The sequence below is a fragment of the Mesoplodon bidens genome (genome assembly GCF_964165515.1).
Source record: "Mesoplodon bidens genome assembly, chromosome: 12".
NCBI classification, from domain to species: domain Eukaryota; kingdom Metazoa; phylum Chordata; class Mammalia; order Artiodactyla; family Ziphiidae; genus Mesoplodon; species Mesoplodon bidens.
The window spans coordinates 91804364-91827239 of record NC_138168.1 but is presented as its reverse complement, the minus strand read 5'-3'; the positions used below and the strand labels follow the sequence as shown (position 1 = coordinate 91827239).

At 50.9% G+C, this 22876-nt stretch overlaps 1 protein-coding gene across 2 annotated transcripts; it reads left to right on the top strand.

The window, feature by feature from the left end:
- Positions 1-323: 323 nt before the first annotated feature.
- On the top strand, positions 324-22635 carry RNASET2 (ribonuclease T2). 2 transcript variants are annotated; one of them, XM_081250652.1, is made up of 10 exons: positions 324-447; positions 610-777; positions 3743-3803; positions 6759-6811; positions 8146-8203; positions 11638-11711; positions 15726-15839; positions 19205-19247; positions 20588-20659; positions 21457-22635. In XM_081250652.1, the coding sequence occupies exons 2-10, from the start codon at positions 701-703 to the stop codon at positions 21646-21648; spliced, it is 744 nt and encodes a 247-aa protein (XP_081106778.1). In that variant the 5' UTR covers positions 324-447; positions 610-700; the 3' UTR covers positions 21649-22635. The 2 variants fall into 2 exon arrangements, with proteins under 2 accessions (XP_081106778.1, XP_081106779.1); XM_081250653.1 differs by having other exon boundaries at positions 336-395.
- The last annotated feature ends 241 nt before the right edge of the window (positions 22636-22876 follow it).

The window sequence follows — 22876 nt, the reverse complement described above, 5'->3', positions numbered from 1 at the left end:
ACCTACTACTTGCCATCCATCGTGCCAGGCAGTGAGGACTCGGTGGTGAGTAAACTGGATATGAGTGTTGACTTGCAGTCTACAGGGAAAGACAGAAGTGAATGGAATAATCACACACATATTTCATTTCAAACAGTGGTGTGTACTATGTGGGTGAGTAACAAGCAGGAGGGCACTTTACCGTGCCATGTCCACCAAAAGGGGCGTGGCGTCGGGGCCTCACGTGGCGTGTTCGCCAGCCGGGCGCGCGTCCGTCGCCCAGGGGCGTGGCGTCGGGGCGCCCTGGGCGAGTCCGAGGCTGTGGGCTGGTCCCGGGCTGGGGGCGTGACGTCAGGCGCCCGGTGCGGAAACAAGCAGGGCTCGGCTTGGGCCGCGGGGTCCAGGGGAGGGTCGCGGTGAGAATCGCGGTGCGCGCGGGCCGGGACTGCTGTGTGCCTGGAGGGCCCGGTGAGGTGGAGGGGCCCCTGGGGCTCCCGGTGGTCGGCGGGCGGGGTTCAGGCGCCTCTCGGGGGCCCGCCGCGTCCTCGGCTGTGGGCGGGGGCTGGCCGCGCTGTTCGGTGGCCGCCGGCCAGGTACACGGTTGGCTTAAGGAAATCTGCCCCTTTTCAGGGAAGCGCAGGGCCTGGCGCTGGACACGGCCTCGCGCCCTCGGAAGGCCGCGCCTTGGTGCCCCTGCGGGGTCCTCCGCCGGGTTCGGCCGATGAAGCCCGCGGCCCGCCTGGGCGCCCTGTGCCTGGCGCTGTGCTGCCTAGGCGGCGCGCGCGGGCTCTGGAGGAGGTGAGCTGCGGAGGGGCGCGGGGGTGGTGGTGCGGGAGGGGCTCGGGGGCTGGGGCGGGAGGGCCTGCAGGGGGACACGGGTGCCCGGAGCCTCCGAGTGTCTCCCGGGGGCGGTGCGCGCACGCTTTCCGTCCAGGGTCCGGTAAGATCCTGGTGAGGTGGTCGCGGTTCCTCTGTCCAGGTTTCTTTCTCTCGCCCTTCCTCCGCTCCCTCTCGTTCCCTCTTTCTATCCTTTCTGTTGCGGCCGACAGTTTAAGGGGTAAACAGGCTGTCTGGGAGGGGAGTCTCATTTACTTCTGTAGTGGAGACCGAGATTTGAGAACCAGATTTTAATTTTCTTCTGTTTTATTTGGGTAATGCTCCAGTTAACAGAAGGATTTCATACTTACTTCGCAGGCCTGGGAAAAGGTCAGTTTTCTTTTCAAAAAAAATTGGGGTATAGCTGCTTTACAACGTTGTGTTGGTTTCTGCTGTACGACGAAGAAGTGAATCAGGTGTATGTATACACACATCCCCTCCCTCTTGGACCTCCCTCCCACCCCACCCCCCATCCCACCCATCTAGGTCAGCGCAGAACATTGAGCAGAGTTCCCAGCGCTATACAGCAGGTTCTCGTTAGTTATCTATTTTATACGTAGTAGTGTATATATGTTAACGCCAGTCTCCCAATTCATCCCACCCCCCTCTTTCCCCCCTTGGTGTCCATACGTTTGTTCTCTGCATCTGTGTCTCTAGTTCTCCTTTGCAAATAGGTTCATCTGTACCATTTTTCTAGATTCCACATATATGCATTAATATACGATATTTGTTTTTCTCTTTCTGACTCACTTCACTCTGTATGACAGTGTCTAGATCCAGCCACATCTCTACAAATGACCCAACTGCATTCCTTTTTATGGCTGAGTAATATTCCATTGTATATATGTACCACATTTTCTTTATCCATTTGTTTGTCGATGGACATTTAGGTTGCTTCCATGTCCTGGCTATTGTAAATAGTGCTGCAGTGAACATTGGGGTGCGTGTGTCTTTTTGAATCAATGGTTTTCTCAGGGTATATGCCCAGTAGTGGGATTGCTGGATCATATGGTAGTTCTATTTTTAGTTTTTTAAGGAAAGTTCATACTGTTCTCCATAGTGGCTGTGTGGAGAAAAGGGAACCCTCTTGCACTGTTGGTGGGAATGTAAATTGTTTTTCTTTTTTAATGAACCACCGTTGCTGTTTTATCACTTTAAAAAGTAACATTAAATTTCAGTTTTCCCAGAAAGTGTATTTTCTGAAAAAGAGCTACATTAATTAACTAATTGTTGCTGTCAAGTTAAGAGTGTATCATCGGAGAGGTGGTGCGGTGCATGGGTTGAGGACGACCTGCTGGCTCATATCCAGATGTAGGACCTTGGAGCTCTCCATTAAGGTCGTTCATCCTAAAGTCGAGAGAGTAACAGCGCCTGCCTCCTAGCCTTGATGCCAGGAGACATCAGTTAAATAAAGTACAGAATGTGCTTAGAACCATGCCTGCCCGATAGTAATCAATACATGTCAGCGAAGATGTTAGGCTGTAGTATGTGGTCACCTCCAGCTGATTCTCACGATTCATGCCACTGATGTAATTGGCGAACAAGGCATGGTTTCGAGAACATGAGGGTGATTCAGACCCTGAGGGCCTCACAGGTCAGCGGGTGTTTTCCCAGGCCCTCTTTCTCTGCTTAGTGGGTGTTTCTCTTTACAGCACAGTCAGCATCTCCACCGCTTTGGGAGGATTGTTTCTCTCTGCGTGGTAGGTGGTTATTGTGTGACAGACGTTGTGAGTCTTGGTAGTTTTATTGTAAACTGCATACTGGTGGTCTAGTTTTCCTGGCCTCTGCCTGACCTTCCAGCCTCAGTTTCCACCTATGTGAAATAAGATTTTCGTACCCAGAAAAAAAAAACCAAAAAAAACTACTGTAATGCTTCTCCCAGCTCTAATGCTCATGCTGCAGTTCTCCTTTCTCTTGTACTGAGCACTTGCTCATTAGTTCAGACTGAAAAATGTTTTGAAATATTGTGAAATCTCTACTTATTCAGCAGTACTCAACTATTTACAAAACTAATGTGTGAGAACTTAATATTGTTTTGCTGTTGAGTCTTTGCTTCTAAAAATGCATTTATCCTGAATTACGTGTCTGCTCGAGTTGTATCCCCTGTTGCTGCTGCTGTTTTCCGTCTGTACAGCGAGTATTTTCACAAGCCGGCCTTTCTGCCTCTGTCTGTGTGTGTGCTAAGCCTTGCACACCTGGTGGGAGGGAGGGTCCCCGTGTGAATGCTACTCCACGACCCCTCATGGAGAGTCTCAGGGAGGGACGGGTGGGTTTCACGGGGACGTGGGAAGGAGCCCCTAGGATCAGACGTCACCCATCCTGCAGAGAACGCGTAACGATTCCCGGTGGGTGGGGTGGTGACAGAAGCCTCGCGTGCCACCCTAGGTGGTGCTCTGTGGCCCCGTGAGCTACGAAAACCATTCCGTTTTCAGGCTTCTGGGTCTCACAAATGCTGCCGAGGGGTAAGGGGTCTGTGTCTGCACCGCGTGAACCCCTGAGGGGAAGGGCGCCTTCTGGTTCATTCCCTCACTGCCACTCTGTTCCCCTTCAGCGGGGACCCTCTGGCTGCCTGATCCAAAATCTCCACCCCGTCCCCACCTGGCAGGCCTGCCGTCCTCCTTAGTCGTAGTCCTTGGCCCTCGGCGCCGTGCGTCCTGTGCGTCCTCAGTCGGCACGGCCGTCGTCCCCCTTGCTGGCAGGTGCGCTGCGGGACGGGAGGGACCCGGTCCCCCATCCGTGTCAGGGCCGCATCCGCAGCTGCAGCGCCGGGCCTGTGGCGGGCGCCCCGTGTTCCCCGAATGAACGCTGGCGTGAGTGGATGGATGAATTGATCTTTCTGTAACTTTTTTAAAAGCTCCTGAAAAATACGTCCCTTGTCTTTTAACAGTGACAGCCACGAGTGGCATAAACTAATTATGGTTCACCACTGGCCTGCGACAGTGTGCAAGGTGAGTCCTGCCTCCAGCAGCCCCTCTGACCAGTGGCCCCCGGTGAAGCGGAGGTTGCCCAGCACGTCTCCTCGCCGAGCGCCACTTGCTGAGCCCGTGCTGCCGCACGAGGCGGCGCCTTCCCGGCCGGAGACCGTCCCTCGGGGAGGGCCTTGCACGAGGTTCTGGGGGCGGTGACACAGGCCCACAGACGGCGGTGGCTGGCTCAGGCATCACGAATGTATTCCCCCAGTTCTGGGGGCCAGAAGTCTGAAACCAAGGTGCGGCAGGCCCCTTCCGGAAGTTTCGAGGGAGAATGTGCTCCACGGCCCTTCCTGGCTTGTGGCGGTGCCGGCGCTCCTTGGCTTGTAGGCACAGCCTCTGCCCAGCCTCCGTGCCGTGGTCTCCATCTGTGTGTCTGTTTCTTATAGGAGCCCCAGGGACTGCACTGGGGGCCTACCCTCATCCAGTCTGACCTCCTCTTAACTTGATGACACCTGCACAGACCCTGCTCCAGATAAAGTCACATTCAGCAGGGCCTGGGGTTAGGACTTCAGCGTGCCCTCCAGGGACAGGCCTTGACCTGTGCCCTCCGTCCACTATGGCAAGTCTCCGCCGGAGCCTCGCCGGCCTCCGTTGCTCTGCTCGGCACAGGTGGCGCCTTCCCTCCTTCAGGGTGGCCTCCGTGGACAGGCCTTGACCTGTGCCCTCCGTCCACTATTGCAAGTCTCCGCCGGAGCCTCGCCGGCCTCCGTTGCTCCGCTCGGCACAGGTGGCGCCTTCCCTCCTTCAGGGTGGCCTCCGTCTGGCCCTGCCTCTCCTGGTGCCCTTGTCCTTGTAGAGCGTGTTGCAGAGGCTCTGTGCCGAGAGCAGCCAGCTGGCGCCCCTCCTGCTGCCTGCGGTCCGTGTCCCCCCCGTCCATCTTGGGGGCAGTTGTCGCGCCGATCCTGGTATTGGTGCCACGACTCTAAAGTCGTTTCATCATATTGCTGAGCTGGCCCTAATTTTGTTGACAGTGTTTCTGAAATTTTGACTTGAAAATTCTCAATTTTGAGGCCTTTTCTTTAAGTATTTGGAGGTGGAGACACTTATAAATGGCAAAGCCTCACCACCATAGCATTAGCTACCACCCCCCTATCACATGGCCACCACATCTTTCTTGTGGGGAGAACATTTGAGGTCTGCTCTCTTTGTAGCATTCAAGTGTGTGAAACAGCATTATTCGCTGTGATCACCATGCTGTTCGTTAGATCCCCAGGCTTGTTCATCTTGTAACCGGAGGTTTGTACCCTCTGAGGAGCATCTCTCTCCCTGTTTCCCCAGCCCTGCCCCTGGCAGCCACCACGCTGCCCCTGGAAACTCATTTCTAACAGGGGATCTCTTACTGTATTAGACTGCTCTGGTTTTAGTTTCCCAAACTTGACAACTTCCTGTGTCTTTCTCCCTCTGGTGCTGGTTCTTTGCTCCAGGGTGGGGAGGACAGTTGGCGGTGGGTAGAATGGAGTTGCCTGTAAGCTGTTTTCAGTTTTGTTGGGAATCTAGCTCTCACTCCTATGTAGTGAGGACGCATGGGAGCCGTGGGTTCCTTCAGGAAGGACCTGTGTGTGGAGCTCCTACCCTGGGTAACACTGGGAGATTTGCCTTCAGGGCCTGGGACGAAACTTGTGGGTGTTCCTGTGTGCTGACTAAATATGCATGGAAGTGCATTCCTGCCTTGAGGCTTTAGAAATGAGATGAAAAAAAATCAATTATTAGCAAAATATCATTGTTAGGGGATTCATTTCGATCGAGGGCGGCCATGACAAGGGTCCTGCTATCCCAGTCAAGTGTCGTCCTGGGGACAGGGCTGTTTCTGGGCTCCTGCCCCCGTGAGCGATGCACGTGTTACAGGTGCAGGGACAGGTCTCTCCTCAGTGCCTAGCACGGCCCCTCACGAATACTTGCTGACGCGGGAAAGAAAGCTGCACCTTGACTTCAGTTCCCCCCGTAAAGGCTCATCTGAGACCCTGGGTGTAGAGCTGAGGTAGAAGATCCCCCCTGGGGCCTGTCTCTGCCCATCCCCAGCCTTGCACTGTGGGAAAGGGCCCACCTGCTTTGGATGTGGTTTCCTTGGGGATGAGATGAAGTCCACGACCTCTCGCTCTGATCCCACCCTTGTCCTCCTGCCCTCTGCCCCCTTGTTCTGTAGCCTCACATCAGACGTTTCAGGCACCTAAACCAGGCCTGCCCTCGTTTCCAGACAACCGTCAAAAGCAGCAGCCTCCCTACATCAAAAGGTGATTCAAACAGGAAGGGCTTGCAGGTGAGCGGGATGCCTCAGCAGCTCCTCACCAGACCCGGCATGTACTATCCATTTGCTTATTCACTGGGGGCTACTGGGCCTGGGTTCTGACCCACTGCCTGATAGCTGAGGTGATTATTGTTTTGGAAAAACCCCATTTTAGCTAAACAATTTGGAGGTCCCTAAAAAGTGTTACACTGAGATTTTTATCTCTAGAGTTTATCTTTAATGTTAAGGATATGCTCCTATTCTCACCTTGGCATTTTTCTTGGCTCCAAATTTTCAGTACTTATTATTCCACTGTTGTATTTGGGCCTGGTGCCTGCACAAACTTGAGTTTAGCAGGATACTGTCAGCCTCTTGTTCTCATTTTTGATTGTATGACAAGAAAATTATTCATGGGTAAGTGTGAGTGTATCCATCAGATTGACTTAATTTTCAAGCCCATAAAAAGAGCAGAAGTAGCTATTAAATTCTGTTTTCCAAATCGTTGGTTCACTCATTTCAAATGAAATATCCAGCCGCCCCCCCTCCCCGTGGTATTCTCACGAATATTGCTTATGGTAAATTACCACGGAACTTATTTCGTGTTAGTCGTGTATTGGAGCTCATCGATGTTTGTCAAAAGACAGGAAGGTTGTTAAGTGTATTTAACAAACAACAAACCAGTTGTCTTCTCTGTCTTTTCTCCATAGGAAGTTAACCACTGCAAAGACCCCCCAGATTACTGGACAATACACGGATTATGGTGAGTACTTCATGCATTTAAAACTTCAGCAGCCTCAGAAGCTGGCTGACCTGGAGATCTAGCTTGAGTCTGATCCTGATGTGTATACTTGTGATTCCTGTTAGGGCTTTACTCAGTAGACCAGATCCTCATTGAAAAACATCTTCAGTCTTTCTAACATAACCCTACTTCTGTTATACTTGAGTTCTGTTTTGATAGAACAGTAACAGTCTAGTTTAAATATGCATTTAAGGATTCTCGGTACATTTTAGATCACTACATCTTAATTTTCTTCTTTTGGGGCCAATAAGTAAATGCATAACAATAAATAAATAAATAAATGTGTGTATATTACATATACATATATATCTATATATATATATATATATGATGTGTATGTATAGTATACATACTTCACAGACACCCAAGTTTATTTTTCTGGTTTTGCCTGCATTTTGTTTAGTTTATTTTTTTGTTGTATGTGCGTATATTTGTGATGTTAAGCTATGTGTGCTCATTTGCCCAAAGGGATCGGCCTGGTCCCCCTTCTCCCCGAGAGGAAGGCCATCCGGGCTCTTGCTGGGCTGCTCGTCCATCAGGAACAGGGGTCAGCAGGAAGCAAATTAAACCGAGGCCTGAGGACCTGGCCTCATCCCACCTTTGGGTTTCTGGGATTTTGCTCACGTCCTCGGCTGTCCTTGAGCTGTGGGATGGCACCCAGCGCTGTGGGAGCTGGGCTGGTCTCGGGTGCCGGGCCGGCCTGCCGACCCTGGAGAAAGCAGGTTTGGTCCCTCATGAGGGAGGCTGAGAGTTGACACGTCCAGAATTAGACACGTGAGGACAGCGTCACATGCGCAGGTCGGGAGGGTACATGTGCTCGGTGCTAAAAGAAACATACCAGCCAATCTTAAGCCATCACCAGGCACTTCTGAGCACGACACATATGTTGTCCCATTAATCCTCGTCGCCTTTAAAGAGACTTGGAACACATGCTCTTCTCACACTGTGGTTGATGAGTGGACATTTGCAGACTCAGAACCCGGCCAGAAATCCCCGCCGGGCCGGCTCCGGGGCGCCCCCTACCGGCTCGTTTACTTTGCTTCCTCTGCTAGGAAGTCGGCCGGTTTGCATTGTGCCTGGATGTTTTGAAGGACTTTCCACTTTGAAACTCCAATAGTGAGCGCTTGTGCCCGAGCATGACTCACGTGGCAGAAGGAATTCCCAGTTAGAAGTCACCGCCCTTTCGTTCTCTACAGACCTTAACGCAGGTGTTTTCTCATGGTGTTTTCTCATGCCGTTTGGAACCAGCCCAACCACGCCTAATTTCTCTTTATTTGTTCAATTTTAATTTCAAGGCCTGATAAAAGTGAAGGATGTAACCGATCCTGGCATTTTAATCCAGAAGAGATCAAGGTATTAACTTTTTTTTTTTACTTTTTATTTGATATTGGAGTATAGTTGATTAACTATGTTGTGTTAGTTTCAGGTGTACAGCAAAGTGATTCAGTTATACATACACATGGGTCTACTCTTTTTCAAATTCTTTTCACATTTAAGTTGTTACGTAATACTGAGCAGAATTCCCTGTGCTACGGTTACCCGTTTTAAATAGAGCAGCGTGTATGTGTCAATCCCAATCTCCCAATAGATTCATTCCTCCTCTAAGTGTGCCCTCAGAGTCATGCTTTAAGATGTATTCACCAGCATTTACTGATATCTGAAATAGTCCCACAAGTTAAATACGATTTGCATTTAGTTAAATCCTCCTCTGCCCTGGACCCGAAGCGCCGCAGTGACTGTGTGAGGTGACCCTGGCCCCAGCCCGCGGCCCGTCATCCCTGCCCCAGGACCCCCGGCCGCTCGGCATGTGCTCAGGCGTGTGTCGCGGCCCTGGCTTGCAGGGGCGCCGTGGCGCCCAGGCTATCCTTGCTGGCTGCGGGCAGGGCGGGTTTCTCAGTGGGCCCCGTGAGCAGCGGGGGAGCGGTGGGCCTTTCTAGGACAAAGGCTCATGGTACAGAGGGACTCCTGGCCCTGGGGTATGCGAGAGTCGGTAGAGACACTCCTTCTGCATGTGCACACACATCTACACGTGCACACGCGTGTGTTCACCTCTCCACAGGGTGCTGACAACCCCTCATGTGTGACTAGTCAGCTGTCAAGGTAACTAGTACCTGGATTCACAAGGCAGGGCCTGTGCGGTTACTGAGGCCTCCCTGAAGACATGGGGTAGAATTAGGATTTGCTAGACTTTCGGACCCTTTTTTCCAGGGGTATGTGGCCCCCAGGAGGACAAGGTAGTTAGTTCCAAACCCATCACAGGTTTTAGTCCCAATGGAATTATTTCCTCCTCTTTCCTTCTCATGAGGACCCTCAGTGCTATGAGCCTGGAGGCCTGAGAGGCCAGAGCCCCAAAGCCTGGTGAGGTCTCTTTCCTCAGACATACTTTTCTCTTCCCGGACTGACTTCGACTCCCCCTAATGTTCCTGGTTGGAGTCTGGTGATCCTGCAGCGGCATCCAGGTTAATTTACTCATAGCAGTGTTCTCCGTGCCTGCAGTGTATCGGGCACCAGGCCAGGGGCTGGGGACACGGAGAGCAGAGCCAGACGAGGTTCTGGCCCACGTTGCCTGCCGCCGGGAGCCAGCACACACAGCACAGAGTGACACACGGAGTGCCTGGGGGGAGAGTACTTAGAGCTTCGGACGGTGGACCCAGGCCAGGCTCCCCTGAGGAGGTGATAGAGGGCTGGAATCCGACTTAACCAGGAGACGGGAGAGGAAGGCTGGGGCAGGAGCATGTGCAAAGGCCCCGGGGTAGGACGGAGCTTTTGAGAAACTGAGGGGAAGCCAGTGTGGCTGGGGGTGGTGAGCAGTGGGCCGGGGCAGTGTTGAGGGCCAGGTCCTACAGAGCCTGTGTACTGGTTAAGGATTGTTTGTCTGTGTGAAGACCCAGAGGGAAGTCGTTGGAAGCATTCAAGCTGGAGAGTGAAGGAAGCCAGTGAGGCTTTTCTATGGTTGCCCCGGCTGCCTGCCTGTCAAGTGAGGAGGCTCTGCAGGGTCCCTGCCAGAGGCCAGGAGCCTTGAGTAGACGGAGGCTGTGGGGATGGGGCGGGGGGAGGAAGCAGCAGGCAGGACCGACTCCGGGTGGGGGCTTGTCCAACTAGGTGGGTGTCAGCCTCCTTCCCCGGCCCAGGGGGCCGGGCCTTGGCAGATGGACCGAGGGTCAGCTGGGGACACATTGAGTTTGAAGTGCCCTGGAAACATCCAGGTAGGGTAAGTGTGTCAGGAGAGAGGTCTGAGCTGGAGATGCACTTCGCCATCAGCGCAGTCAGGCGTACGCGTGAGTGCAGATGGGGTGGTGTGGAGCCGGCGGGGACAAGCCTCCAGTAGCCCCGGCGTTTACAGCAGGAGGGATGAGGGCCTTGCGGAGAAGCAGCCAGAGGGCAGCTTCTCGAAGGAGCGTAACCAGGGTTCCTGAAGGGAAGGCGAGGGGCCCTTTGGATGGAGGGCTTGTGGGCCCAGGCCAGGAGGTGACCGGCAGCTGCCCTTTGTTCAGAGCAGTGCCGCTTTACTTGCTTTGTAGCAGAGTGTCCGATCTAGCATCTGTCCCAACCAAAAGCAGCCTAGTTTGGGCAATAAATTATATCGTCACCCTGCTCCCCCGAGGGCTATGGGGGCTGAAGCCAGCTTGCGGCCGGCGGAGGGTAGGTGGGAGTGGAGACAGTCGGGGAGGGCAGCGTCCGGGGAGGTGTCTGGCTGTGCGGGGTCGGGGTGTGTGTGTGAAACTGGTTCATAGCTGCTGGGCTGAGGGGAAGGACCCGTCACAGCGGGCGTGGTGGCAGGACGGGGAAGGTGAGGTCACCCTGGGCCTGTTGACACACCCTTTTTTTAATGAACCTTTTCTGGCCTCGTGGGTGTGTGGGAATTGGAAAGTAAACTTGAACGCTGCTCAGTTTAGGGTGACTATCTGACCAGTGTAGGGCTAAGGCTGCCCAGCCCAGACAAGCTCTTCTCTAGGGAGAGCGAGAACTTGTATTTTGTGTTTGATTTCATTAAGTAGACACTATATTTTTAGAGCAGTTTTAGAAACCTAAAACGGAGAATTTAAGTGGAAAGGACAGAGTTCCCATACCCCTCCCCCCACGCCCCTACCCTGTACAGCGTGTTCCCCAGTCAAAACATCTGCGTTAGTGAGGTACACGTGTCACAAGTGATGAGCCGGTGTTGATACTTTATTACCAACTAAAGTTTATAGTTTACGTTAGGTTCACTGTTCGTGTTGTGTGGTTTTTATGGGTTTGGACAAATGTGTAATGACGTGTATCCACCATTATAATAGCATACACACTGCCCTAAAACCCCCCTGTGCTCAGCCTGTTCATCCCTCCCCAACCGCAACCCCTGGCAACCCCTGACTTTCACTGTCTCCATTGTTTTGCCTCTTCTAGAATGTCACGTAGTTGGAATCATACGGTAGGTAGCCTTTTCAGGTTGGCTTCTCTCCCTCAGTGATATGTACTAAGGTTCCTCCACGTGTTTCCATGGCTTGATAGCTCATTTTTTAGTGCTGAATAATATTCCATTATCTGGATGGACACAATTTGTTTATCCATTCACCTGTCAGAGCTTGTATTTTCAAATACACTTTCACGATTACCCATATTTCACGTTTAGATATGTCTTAAGAAACACTTCATGCAAAATAAACCCAGAATCATTTTACTCACCTGAGTGTTATTAATTCGCAGAGCTCAGTTCTATTTGTGTATTGGTTTCTCAGATTTGCCTTCTAGGTTTTGAGTTGTTAGGTCCTACCTCGATTTATTATTATTGCTGTCACTCTGCACAGGACCTTTTGCCAGACATGAGGATATACTGGCCTGATCTGCTCCATTCGTCTCCTAACCGCAGCCTCCATTTGTGGTGAGTCTGAGTTCTGGGGGCCGTCACAAGCCTTGAAGCACAGGTGTGAGAGCTTCGGGGCTGTTCCGGATGGAACTACGGGAGCGCAGGTAACGTAGAACCTGTCTCTCGAGGCTTGGAAGCTGGAGTGGCCTTTCATCTGCTGTGCCATTTTTGGAGCTGGTCTTCAACGGATAAAAAATGAGGGCAGGTAGAATTTACTTTGTAAACTTGCTTTTTAATCTGTTAGATCGTTCATTACTTCATTTAAAAAACTTCCTCTACTGAGGTTAATTAAGCCAAATACCTGCCTATCTAAGGTGACATCGCTCCAAATCAGACAGGAGAGAATGTTTCTCAGAGAAATGGTGCTGTTGTCGTGAAATAGATTAAGAAAAAAGAAGACGTCCTCACAAGACAATGATCTCGCTCCTGTGATGCAGGGCAGAGAGAAGGTGAGGTCTTCACGGAGGCGGAGCCCCATCGGTCCCCGTGTCCTCAGTTCAGCGGAAGCTGAGCCGAGGAGAAACGTGCTCTGTTTAATTCAATAGACCTTTTTAAATCGTTGCTTTTGGAGAAGATAAAGTTGACATTCCTTTTATTTATATTACATTAACCAAAGATAATTCTTCATTTTCTCCCTCACTGCAGGGTGGCAGTTTATAATTCACATGACAGTGAATCAGATTTTGTCCAAAGTGATTAATTTAACTTTGAAATATTTTTGTGTAGACTCTTCAGGAAGAGTTAAATTTGGAGAAAAGCTTTTGGAAACAAAATGGAGTGACAGTGACGTCTGGCCCCCTGGTTCACTGGTGTTCGGTTTGAGTTCACTCGAGGGTGTGTGGCCGAGAGAGGTGTTTTAGGACGCGCGGGTCTGGGTCTGGAGGCTGCCGTGCCCACTGCACGGGAAGAGAGAAGCCCCCCGTGAAAGTTCGGGAGATGAGTGGTCCAGGTCTCCAGTGCTGGCTCTGTGTGGCCTGCGTTCTAGAAAGTGGTTTCAAAGTAGATTATGGCCTTGATGAGTTGAAATCGTGAAAAACAATTTAAAAATTTCAGATAGCACTTCACAGTATACTTCAGAGCAGAGTTTTTGGTGACTAAGTGAACAAAAGAGAATATTTCCAGTTGTTAGGATGTTCCGTGATAGAGTCAATCAGATTTTTGTCTAGTGGCTTAAAAATACATCACTAAACGTACACAAAGATGGCCTCCCATGAGCTGAGTCCTTCAAGATTTGATCCAATGGTGTGCGCGGAACACACATTCAATTTTGTGTTCTAATAAAGGCAAAATGATTTACCTTTTCAGCAGAAGTTACACACTTAAAAACTGTTGTTCTAAATGAAAAAGGTAATATCACACTCTGGCTAATATTTATGCCTTTGGATGTGGACTCGGCTCACGTGGCCCTGCCATTACCGGCTCCCTGGTTATTGCACTTGGGTAGCTGTGGCCCAGGTCGCCTTGGTGTGCAGGTGATAAAGTGTCCATGGAGGCACACCGGGCTCTCCTGTCCTTAAGGGGCAGGCTCACGTCCGAAAACTCTCTTCAATCTCAAATAAGAATCATATATGCAAAGGAGAGGGTCTTGGTATCACTTGGTGCGCGAGATAATTCCCTAAGATTAAATCTATTAACACAATCAGCCATCCTGAAAAATACTATGTGCACGACCCTCTGCAAAGGAGAATTTTTGTTGGTTTTTTTGATTCTTGTAAGAAAAAGAGCGAGTTTGGTCATTCCTGGTTGGCGGTGCAGCCTCACTGTGGATGGTGTCCCTGGGCCTCAGCAGGAATCGTTGCCTCTCATCCCTGAGACAGGCCAGGCCAGGCCGTGGTGGAGGGTGACGTGACATCACTCAAGTGACTGCTGGGGGTGAGAGGGCCACACCATAGTCGCGTCTGATTGGTGACGGACAATTTCGTGTTAAATGGAAAGTGTCCGCTTCCAAAAGATGTGTGATTCAATGATTTGAACGACAGTAATATCAGGACTTTAGCATCCTCTTATCTCTAACGTCTATTGAGTTAAACTTGCTCCAGGGGGACTTCCCTGGTGTCGCAGTGGTTAAGAATCCACCTGCCAATGCAGGGGACATGGGTTTGAGCCCTGGTCCGGGAAGATCCCCCATGCCGTGGAGCACCTAAGCCTGTGAGCCACAACTACTGAGCCTCCACTCTAGAGCCCATGAGCCACAACTACTGAGCCCGTGGGCCACAACTACGAAGCCTGTGCACCTAGAGCCTGTGCTCTGCAACCAGAGAAGCCACTGCAGTGAGAAGCCCGCGCACTGCAACAAAGAGTAGCCCCCGCTCACCACAACTAGAGAAAGCCCACGCTCAGCAACGAAGACCCAATGCAGCCAAAAATAAATAAATTAAAATTAATTAACTAATTAAAAAAAACTTGCTCTAAGGACTTCCCTGGTGGCGCAGTGGTTAATAATACACCTGCCAATGCCGGGGACACGGGTTCTGTCCCTGGTCCGGGAAGATCCCACATGCCGCAGAGCAACTAAGCCCATGCGCCACTGAGCTACTACTCAGCCTGTGCTGCGCACAGCAACGAAGACCCAACGCAGCCAAAAATAAAAAAATAAAATTTAAAAACAACTTGCCCCAAGAATAACAGCAGTGGACATCTTGACGGTTTATTGCAGGCTAGGAATGTTTGGGCGTGTGTGACGTGCTTTGTGAGCTTCAGCCCCTCACTTCTCCAACAGCCCCTGCAGGACAGGACGTTCTAGAATTGCTGCCCCTGTCTTACAGAAACTGAGGCACCCATAATTCAGTTATATGTTCAGTTAGCTGGAAAGAGTCTCCTTTTTCTACTTCATAGAGTTTAGAAAGTTATCAAAGACATCACCCTGGAAGCTATTCTAGATGAAGAAAGTTAATTACTTATCTACTTTTATTTTTCTTAATGGCTTTCTTAGGTCTGAGAGACTTGTAACTTACAGCCATTGCAGTCACTTAGAATTGGCACTCTGGGTGATGTTATCAAAGAATTAGTGCACATTTAGATTGTATTTCTGTGAGACTGCATGTGGGTGCCTTTTGAATGCTTGCGTGAACATTTTTTGTGAACTCTTCATGAATTAATCACTGATAAAGCTGAGGAGAGCTGATGCCCGTTTTGTTTTTCCAAGCTAACCATGGTTAACTTCTGAATTGACAAGTTGTCAGTCATTCTAAAGTGGGTATAAATTACGTTCAGCAATTGATTGGCTGGCAGCGCAAGGCAGTGGGAAGTGCCCCGAGCCTGGGCTCGGGTGCAGGTCAGGGGCTACCTGGCCGGGGGGCAGGTAAGCCAGGTTCCTAGCCAGCCCCTCTGAGTCTCAGTTTCCCCATTTCTAAACCAGCAATAATGTTTTCACTTTGCAGAGTTGTGAGAATCAAATGAAGAATGGGAAGACATTTTGTAAAACTTTAATTGTTGATAAAATGTGAGGAGTTACGATCAATAGCAGTGTTTTTCTTGAATACAGATAGCTGCTTGTTTGCAGACACTTGGCTGGGCTGTTGCTTCAGAACAGGTGTCTGTGTAAGCAAGTGGGGAACCGGCCCCAGGCAGTGTTGGTGATTAGTGAACCTGCCTTTTCTGTGCCAGTGGCTTAGAAGTGGCTGTTTAGCCGCTCCTGTGAAATTCCCTGGCTGTCAAGCCATGGCTTTCTGGGAGGACGCCCAGTGCCATGTGATTCTGTGGGTGCCTGAATGATGGGGTTCTCTTTTTTCTCAGCTTGGGTTTGTTGTTAATTGTAGAAGCGAACTGGAGCTGGTGAGCAGAGGAATGCCTGAACAGCAGTGCTCGTGGAGCTCGTGCTGGGTTCAGGGGCCTCGGTCCTGAGCGGGGGTGGGGGGCTTTGAGTAGCTGCCCGTGTTGCGATGAGGAACTTTACCCCTCCCGCTTTGTGAAAGCAGCAGCATGCCTGCCCGGGAATGCCCTGCACGAGGAGGAGCCCATGCAGATGGTTTACTGGGAGGTAGTTTCATTACTTTTTAACCAGAGATTTTTTTAAAAACATCCTTACAGGAAGCATGAGTGGGAGAAGCACGGGACCTGTGCCGCCCAGCTGGAAGCCCTCAATTCCCAGAAGAAATACTTCAGCAAAAGTCTGGATCTGTCTAAGGAGCTTGCCCTGAACAGGTGGGTGACTTGGTCCTGTAGCCTCGCCTTCCTCGCCCCACTCTCCCAAGTCACCCCAATCCCGGAGCAGCATCCCTGCCTCTGCTGCTGGGGACCCGGGGAAGCGGCCAGTGGGGTCATCCTTGAGAAACACCCACTCCTCCCCTGAGCCTTTCCAGATGCCTAGGGGCCCCGACCAGTCGGAGCAGCCTGAGAGTCTCGGGGGGCTCATCAGACGTACTTCGGCCTGAGGCGGACAAGACCGACGGGGGCACGCCTCTTAGCTGTGGATCCTGATAGAAGCATGTTGCGTTAGCAAGACCCGCATGCCCAGAATCCTTAGGTCTTTGCTCTGGTGCCCCGTGACAAGCAGGAGGGGGTTCGGGGTGAGGTCCTTGAACCCCTAGCGATGGTCAGACCCCGGGTGAGCTCTGGGGACTCGGAAACCCAGCGAGGGCCCTGCTGAGAGCCAGGCTCGACCCAGGGAGCTGGGGGCAGGCCAGCCCGCCACGTGGGCAGCATTTCTTCCTCTCCTTCATCTCAGTGCTCAGAATAAACCGGGAACTAGTGTAAGAGCTGCAGCGGGAGGTGACACAGCTCACTTAGGCCGAGCAGAGCGCGCCCAAGTCCTATGGAGAACCTTCGCGTCTCCTTGAGACGAGGACACCCCCATCGGTTCCCCGCCCCTGCCCCGACCCCCCAGCATTGGGGGCTCCACGGGACGTGTCCCCGTCCCACACCCCGCCCCCCTCACTGCGATCAGAGCAGAGTGACAGCTGGGATCTGGATGGGAAGGAGCCCAGGCCGAGGCGGGAGGGCAGCACCCTTGGGGAGACGGAGAACCACAAGGCACACCCGAAATCAGGCGCTCAGCGCCCCGGCTCCCGATGGGGGCCAGTCGTGCAGTCGTGTAGCTTCTCCCTCCTTGGGTCTGCTCCCTGCTGTGAGGTGATGGGGGCCGCCCGCGGAGCCCGAGGTCGCCTCCAGCTCTGGATCCGCAGGGCTGAGTGTCCGCGCTAAGGATGTGATGGAAACGGCAGCCTCTTACACGTCCTGGGTGTCCTGCAGGGGCTTCGTGCTGGAAGCAGAAGAACAGGTCCTGGGCACACATTTCCCCACTGCAGAGGTCCCAGGGAGAGGCAGCCCAGGGCGTGTCAGGCAGCGCCCAGCACACGAGAGCCACGGGTGCTTCCCACCCACCAGCCCCCGAGGGAAGGAAGGTGCCCTCTGTTTCCCACTACGGACCTCACGGTCCCAATTCATGAGCAGCGTGAGTCCCACTGCACAACAAAATGAATCAGCCATACGCATGCAGGTATCCCCTCCCTTTTGGACTTCCCTCCCATTTAGGTCACCACAGTGCACCGGGTGAGTTCCCTGTGCTATACAATGTGTTCCCATCAGTTTCTATTTTATACAGAGTATCAGTAGTGTATATGTGTCCATCCCAGTCTCCCACTTCCTCCCACCCCACCCCTTTCCCCTTGGTGTCCATACATTTGTTCTCTATGTCTCTGTCTCTATTTCTGCTTTGCAGCTAAGATCACCTGTACCGTTTTTCTAGATTCCACATATATATGCGTTCTTACACGACATTTGTTTTTCTCTTTCTGACTTACTTCACTCTATATGACACTCTCTAGGTCCATCCATGTCTCTACAAATCACCCAGTTTCATTCCTTTTTGCAGTCCAGGTTTTATTGAATCAAACAGGAAAAGGGGAATAAACCGACATGCTGAAAGTTTTAAAGTCAAATATCTGAATAATTCATCCCTTCATCCAGCAGCTGTTTATTAAGGACCTCCTGCTTAATGCTTTTTGAGTGCCGGTGCTTTACCTTTATACACACAGGTGCAAAGCTGCTGAATTCTGGAATCACTAGAGTGTGTTCACAGGGGTCCGCGGAGTGAAAGGCACTCCTGGGAATAGAACGTCTGTTAAAAACTATATAGAACCACAGAGAAATCCTATTCTTTCTCAGTTTCTCCAAGGAAAACCTAAACTCTTGGTACTCACAAAATTAAAATTGAGTCAAAACTTAAACATCCCTTCTATTTTTCTCTAATTATAAGCCATGACTACAGATTGTCTTTTTCTTAGAGGTAAGCCTGTCACATATCATAAAGTAGCAGTTTTAAATTCAATTTATAATATAGAGGTAGCAAACCTGGAAAAATGTGAAATAACTTGAACCAAAGCTCTCAGATTACCCACAGATATGGACCAGGGGATTAATGCCAAACTAATCTTAACTCGGTAGGAAAAATTATACTCTATCCTGGTCTAGATACCAAGTTTCCCCCAATATTTCTCTCTCTCTTTGCCGTATTTCCTTGATGCCCTAACCCAGGAGGGCTCTAGAGCAGTGCTACCCCAAAGAAATAGAACTCAAGCCACATACGTGGTTTTAAATTTTCTAGTAGCCTAATTAAAAAGAGCAAAAAGAAACATTGGTTTTATAGTGTATTTTGTTTAACCCAATATCAAAATATCACTGCAACTTGTAATAAATACTTAAAAATCATTGAGAAGTTTTGCATTTGGGGGGCATAAAGTGTTTGAAATCTGGCATTTATCCTGCGGTGACAGCGCTAGGACGGGCAGTGGGTGTGTGTCTTCAAGGACCTCTTCCCGCTTGTTCTAGGGCCACACAGCAAAGATCCTTAGGTCACCGATGTGCAGTCTCCAGAGAAACTGTCTCGTTAATGCTTTTGCCAGAAACCATGACTGAAGGTGGCAGGGCCTGGCTGGAGTCCCGTTTCCCTCGGGCTGACCCCTGTCTGATGATGTCAGCGCCACGGGTCCCTGCATCTTCTCCGCGTGGTCACAGCTGGGATAATCCAGAGCCGTGATGGGGGATACAGAGCATTTTGGGCATTATTAATCTGAGAATATCTGTACGCTGTACTCTACCATTTAGTAAGTTAACCATATCATGCTATGATTAGCGTTCACTAGAGCTGGTTAAAACCACGTGCTTTAGGAAGTGATTCCAGGCTGTAGGGACTGAACGTATTGTAAAGATCTGACCAAATGCAAGGCTGTTAGGATAAGGCTAGAACGCCAAGTCAGTTGCTAACTGTCGTTGAGGACGGGCGTGGCAGACGCGTGGTCACGTGATAGCAGCTCCAGCTGGTCGCGGCCATCCGGACCGCTGCCGAGAGGTTCCGGTGCTGGAAGGGGGGCCCAGGGTAAGGGGGGGAGGTCCAGGCGGGCTGAGCGCCATTTATGTGCTGCCCTTGTCAACAGATTTATTGCCCCAGGTAATAGAAAGTGCACACTTGCCTTTAAGAGTGTCTTCATTTCTACTGTGAAATATGGTCAGAACAAGAAAGGAAAATGGACCTTCATTATACAGTTATTTTTGTTTACTTTAAATTTTAGGACGCTCCAAAAATTGGGGATAACACCATCTACTTATTACCAGGTAAGTCTTGCTTTCAGCTTAATCAAATGTGTATCTGCTAACTGGGGAATCAGCCTGTGAGCTACATTCAGGTTTTAAAGCGACCCAAACCAGACCCTCCGACCTGACTATTATGTTTCTAAATAGGTTTTATTTAAATCTTGTTTTCCTCTGTGTTTTGAGTGTAAACTAAAGGCTCCTTAAACCGATGATTTTGAAGCAGATTGATGGTTTCACGGTGAGAAGTGTGTTCCGGGTTCTGAAGAGGCAGGTAGAATATGTAGTTGGAAACCACCGTTGTATAATAGTTTGAGGAAGAAAGTGAAAATTTGTTTTTATGATATAACTATGCTTTGTTGCGTGAGAAAACTCGAAATTTAAACATGGCAGAGCCTATTGGCTGGTGGCCTATACAGAAGGTAATTGTTTCCACCCAGGGTAACCCTCTGTGAGCACAGTTGTGTTTGTGCTCAGCCAGGCCACTCCTGGCATTGGTGGCCACCAGACCACGGGCCTGAAGCCTCTGCTCTGTGGCCCTTTGCAGATATAAAAAAGCCCGATATAGGATATAAAAAAGCCTGAAAGTCACTGATTTTTGCAGTTCTGAGTTCCAGTGTCATGGCTGGATGCTGAACCATTATTCTGGTGTCTTGACAGTTTGTGAGCTAAATCTGCCCTCGAGTCTTGCTCTTTGTATCTGCTGTTCTCGTCCCTCCCTGGAGAGTAGGGACCAGAGGGAACAGTGCCCTTCAGCAGTGTCAGCTGCCCTTTGTCCATCCTGCCAGGAGGCCAGGAGGCAGTGGCTTGCAGGCCCCTTTGGTTTCATCTGGACTCCCGTTTAAGTACATAAAGGGAATTTTTTACATCCTTGCTCAGAACTTGACATTCAGAGAACTGATTTTGATTCTCGCAAAAGCAACAGTGACAGCACATGTTTTCTGAGCTCCTTCTCTGTACTGGAGGCATTAGGTTTGGTGTCTGAAGTAGCGTGATGCACGGCACAGGCAGGGTCCTGACCTCTGATCTCCTAGCAGGAGAGTCTCTGCTTTTAAAAGCACCCGGCCTCCAGGCCCTGGATCAGGACCGCGAAGAGGATCGAGACCCGTGTAGAGCAGCTTGTGTGGATTCCGGTTGCGGGGGGGAGGGCAAGGGGGCAGCCTCGTCTCCTTCGGGGGTGGGGCAGTTCATTCACCAGCATCTTCCAGTTCTGTCTGTGAGCCAGGGGAGCTCAGGGGGATGACACTGTTGTCGATTGTTTGCGTTCGGGAGAGTGGAAACCAGTGTCACTCGTTCTGAGTAGAACGGAACTGTTCATTTTCTCTGTTGAAGTTTCATTTCTAATGCACTTTATCTAATTTCAGATTTCAGATATTAAAGATGCCCTTGTCAGTGTGTACGGAGTCGTGCCCAAAGTCCAGTGTCTTCCAAAACAGGTCAGACGTGTGATGTTCCGTCACCCTTTCTGTCCCTGTCAAGAAGACAAGTTCAGTGTTTCTGAGAGCTTTGTCCTCACCGTGGAGTTCCCAGGACAGTGGTATATGTGTGGGTGTGCAAACGGGCCTGTGCTTTGTGTGCATGGGTGCGCACGCGTGTGTGTGTGTGCGTGCACTTTGAAATAACAAACTGTCCTTTGACACCGTGCTAGGATGGAGGTTGTTTTCTGGCAGCTTCCCCCTGACAAGAAGGCTCCCGTTCTGGAGGGGTGGTGCAGTAGGGGCGAAGCAGTGGGGGTATATTTTGCAGTTAAACATTTCTCAGTGTTTGCATTGTTAGTCTTAGACATTTCAGTTGTAGTTACCTGTCCAACTTACAGATGGATTATACTTTCTTTTGTCAGCTGATAAAGTCTTAAATTCATTTAGTGATAGGGTGCTGTTTACCTACTTACCTACAAAAAGCCATGTCTTCTCCTGGGACTGTGATGCAGATGCGGTGTGTCCGGCTGTGTCTGCACATACCTTTACCGATGTGTAAATTTCTAAGCTGAAAGTGGGGTCCCTTCCCTCCCGCTGCCAGGCTGGCACAGGGGAGTGGCTGGATGGTGACCACAGGTGCTGCCTTGGGCCCCAGCCCCACTTCACCGCTGGAGCTAGGGTCCTGCTCCTGGAACACGGATCCTAGGTCCAGAGCCGCCACTTTTGTTTTTCTTCAAGTTCTAAAACTCGCTGATCGTAGAACCGTCATGATGATCCAACCTGAATTCTAAAACGTCTTTTGTTCCTCGTTGCAGGGCGGCGAGGAGGTGCAGCTTCTTGCGCAGATTGAGGTGTGCTTCTCCAAGGACCTGCAGCTGCAAAACTGCGTGCAACCCGGGGAGCTGGTGCCCCGAGGGCCGGAAGCGAGGCCTGCGGCGAGCCTGGGGCTGGAGATCTGCAAGGACGGTGTCCTCTTTTACCCCGCACTCAACAAGACCAATCACTGATGCCCCCATTTTGTAAATAGCCTTTATTTTGAAAAGCAAGAGGAATTGAAAAACCACTGCTTTTTAAAAAGCAACTCCGAAGTGAAATCTCCTGTTTACAGCCTCCTTTACCTAAGCCTGTTCTGTTTGTTTTGCTTTGCACTCCGTGTCTGGGAACTGATTTCCGTGGTACATGTAAAGATGGGGTGAACACTGGGTACAGTGAAAGGGAGGAAAGTTCCCCACCTCTTGGCTGCTTTGTCTCTGCAGTAAAGCTTATGGTCTTCTTTTTCTCTCCTTTATCAATCTCTCTGGCAGCCTTGGAAGACAAATCTGGGCAGATGGTACCGATTCAGGAGAACTCTCTCCTGTGTCCCTCGCAGTGAGCTGCCTTCTCGCTCTGAGTACTCCTGGGGGGCCGCTGGGGCCAGCCCTCCAGCAGGAGCCTGGGCCGCCTCGCAGGGGGCGCACAGGAGGGCATCTCCACCTCCGACCTCAGGGCTGTCGGCTCCTGCTCCGTGGTCACCCACCAGCGTCCCCCTCGGGGACCTGGCATGGGTGGGCATGGGCGTGTCCACTGAGGGTGAGATGCTCTGTGTGGGGGGGGGGCGGGGAGGCGGGGTGCTGCACGCTTCTCTCTTCTCGCCAGAGGAAATCTGGGTGCGTGACCGAGTGCCAGCCAGCACCCCCAGTCAGTGGGGGCTCCTCCCTGCACACCAGAAATGCTGCAGGTCAGTCTGTATCCACTTTCCTTTCCTTTCTGTCGGAAGGCAGCATCAGGCCTTAGAGCGCTGGGGCTGACGTGGCCCCAGGGGCGGGCTGCATCCTTGGGTAGTGATGCCTGGTGACAGGGCTTGTCTCGGAGATGATGCGAGTCCCAGGCTCAGGTGGGCTGCTGCAGGCATGGTCCTTACCTGCTGAATGGCATTTCACCTGTAAAGTGAGGATACCTAAAGTTTTCTGTGAAGTGGACTTCCTGTGCTTTATTAAAACTATCTTTTAACATTATTTCTCCCCAGTCTCTGTCCTTTTTTAAAATGTTTTTAGCTGTGTGGGCTAAAACTATGACGCCCAACACTCTGTCTTAATCAGGTTGATATTACCCTGTTTCTTTTACTTAACAAATTAGAACTTACTATGTGCCAGGCATTATGTTAAGCACTTAAAAATATTTAATCCTAAGAACAACCATATTTTCAAAATAATCCTATCTTTAAAAAATAACCTGGGGGCTAGGCTTCCCTGGTGG

Bases quoted from the DNA above. Each gene is read 5' to 3' on its own strand.
- RNASET2 (XM_081250652.1), top strand. From the start codon at position 701: ATGAAGCCCGCGGCCCGCCTGGGCGCCCTGTGCCTGGCGCTGTGCTGC. The intron at 6,812-8,145 runs GTGAGTACTTCA...TTTAATTTCAAG, and splicing joins TGGACAATACACGGATTATG to GCCTGATAAAAGTGAAGGAT. The intron at 11,712-15,725 runs GTGAGTCTGAGT...ACATCCTTACAG, and splicing joins AACCGCAGCCTCCATTTGTG to GAAGCATGAGTGGGAGAAGC.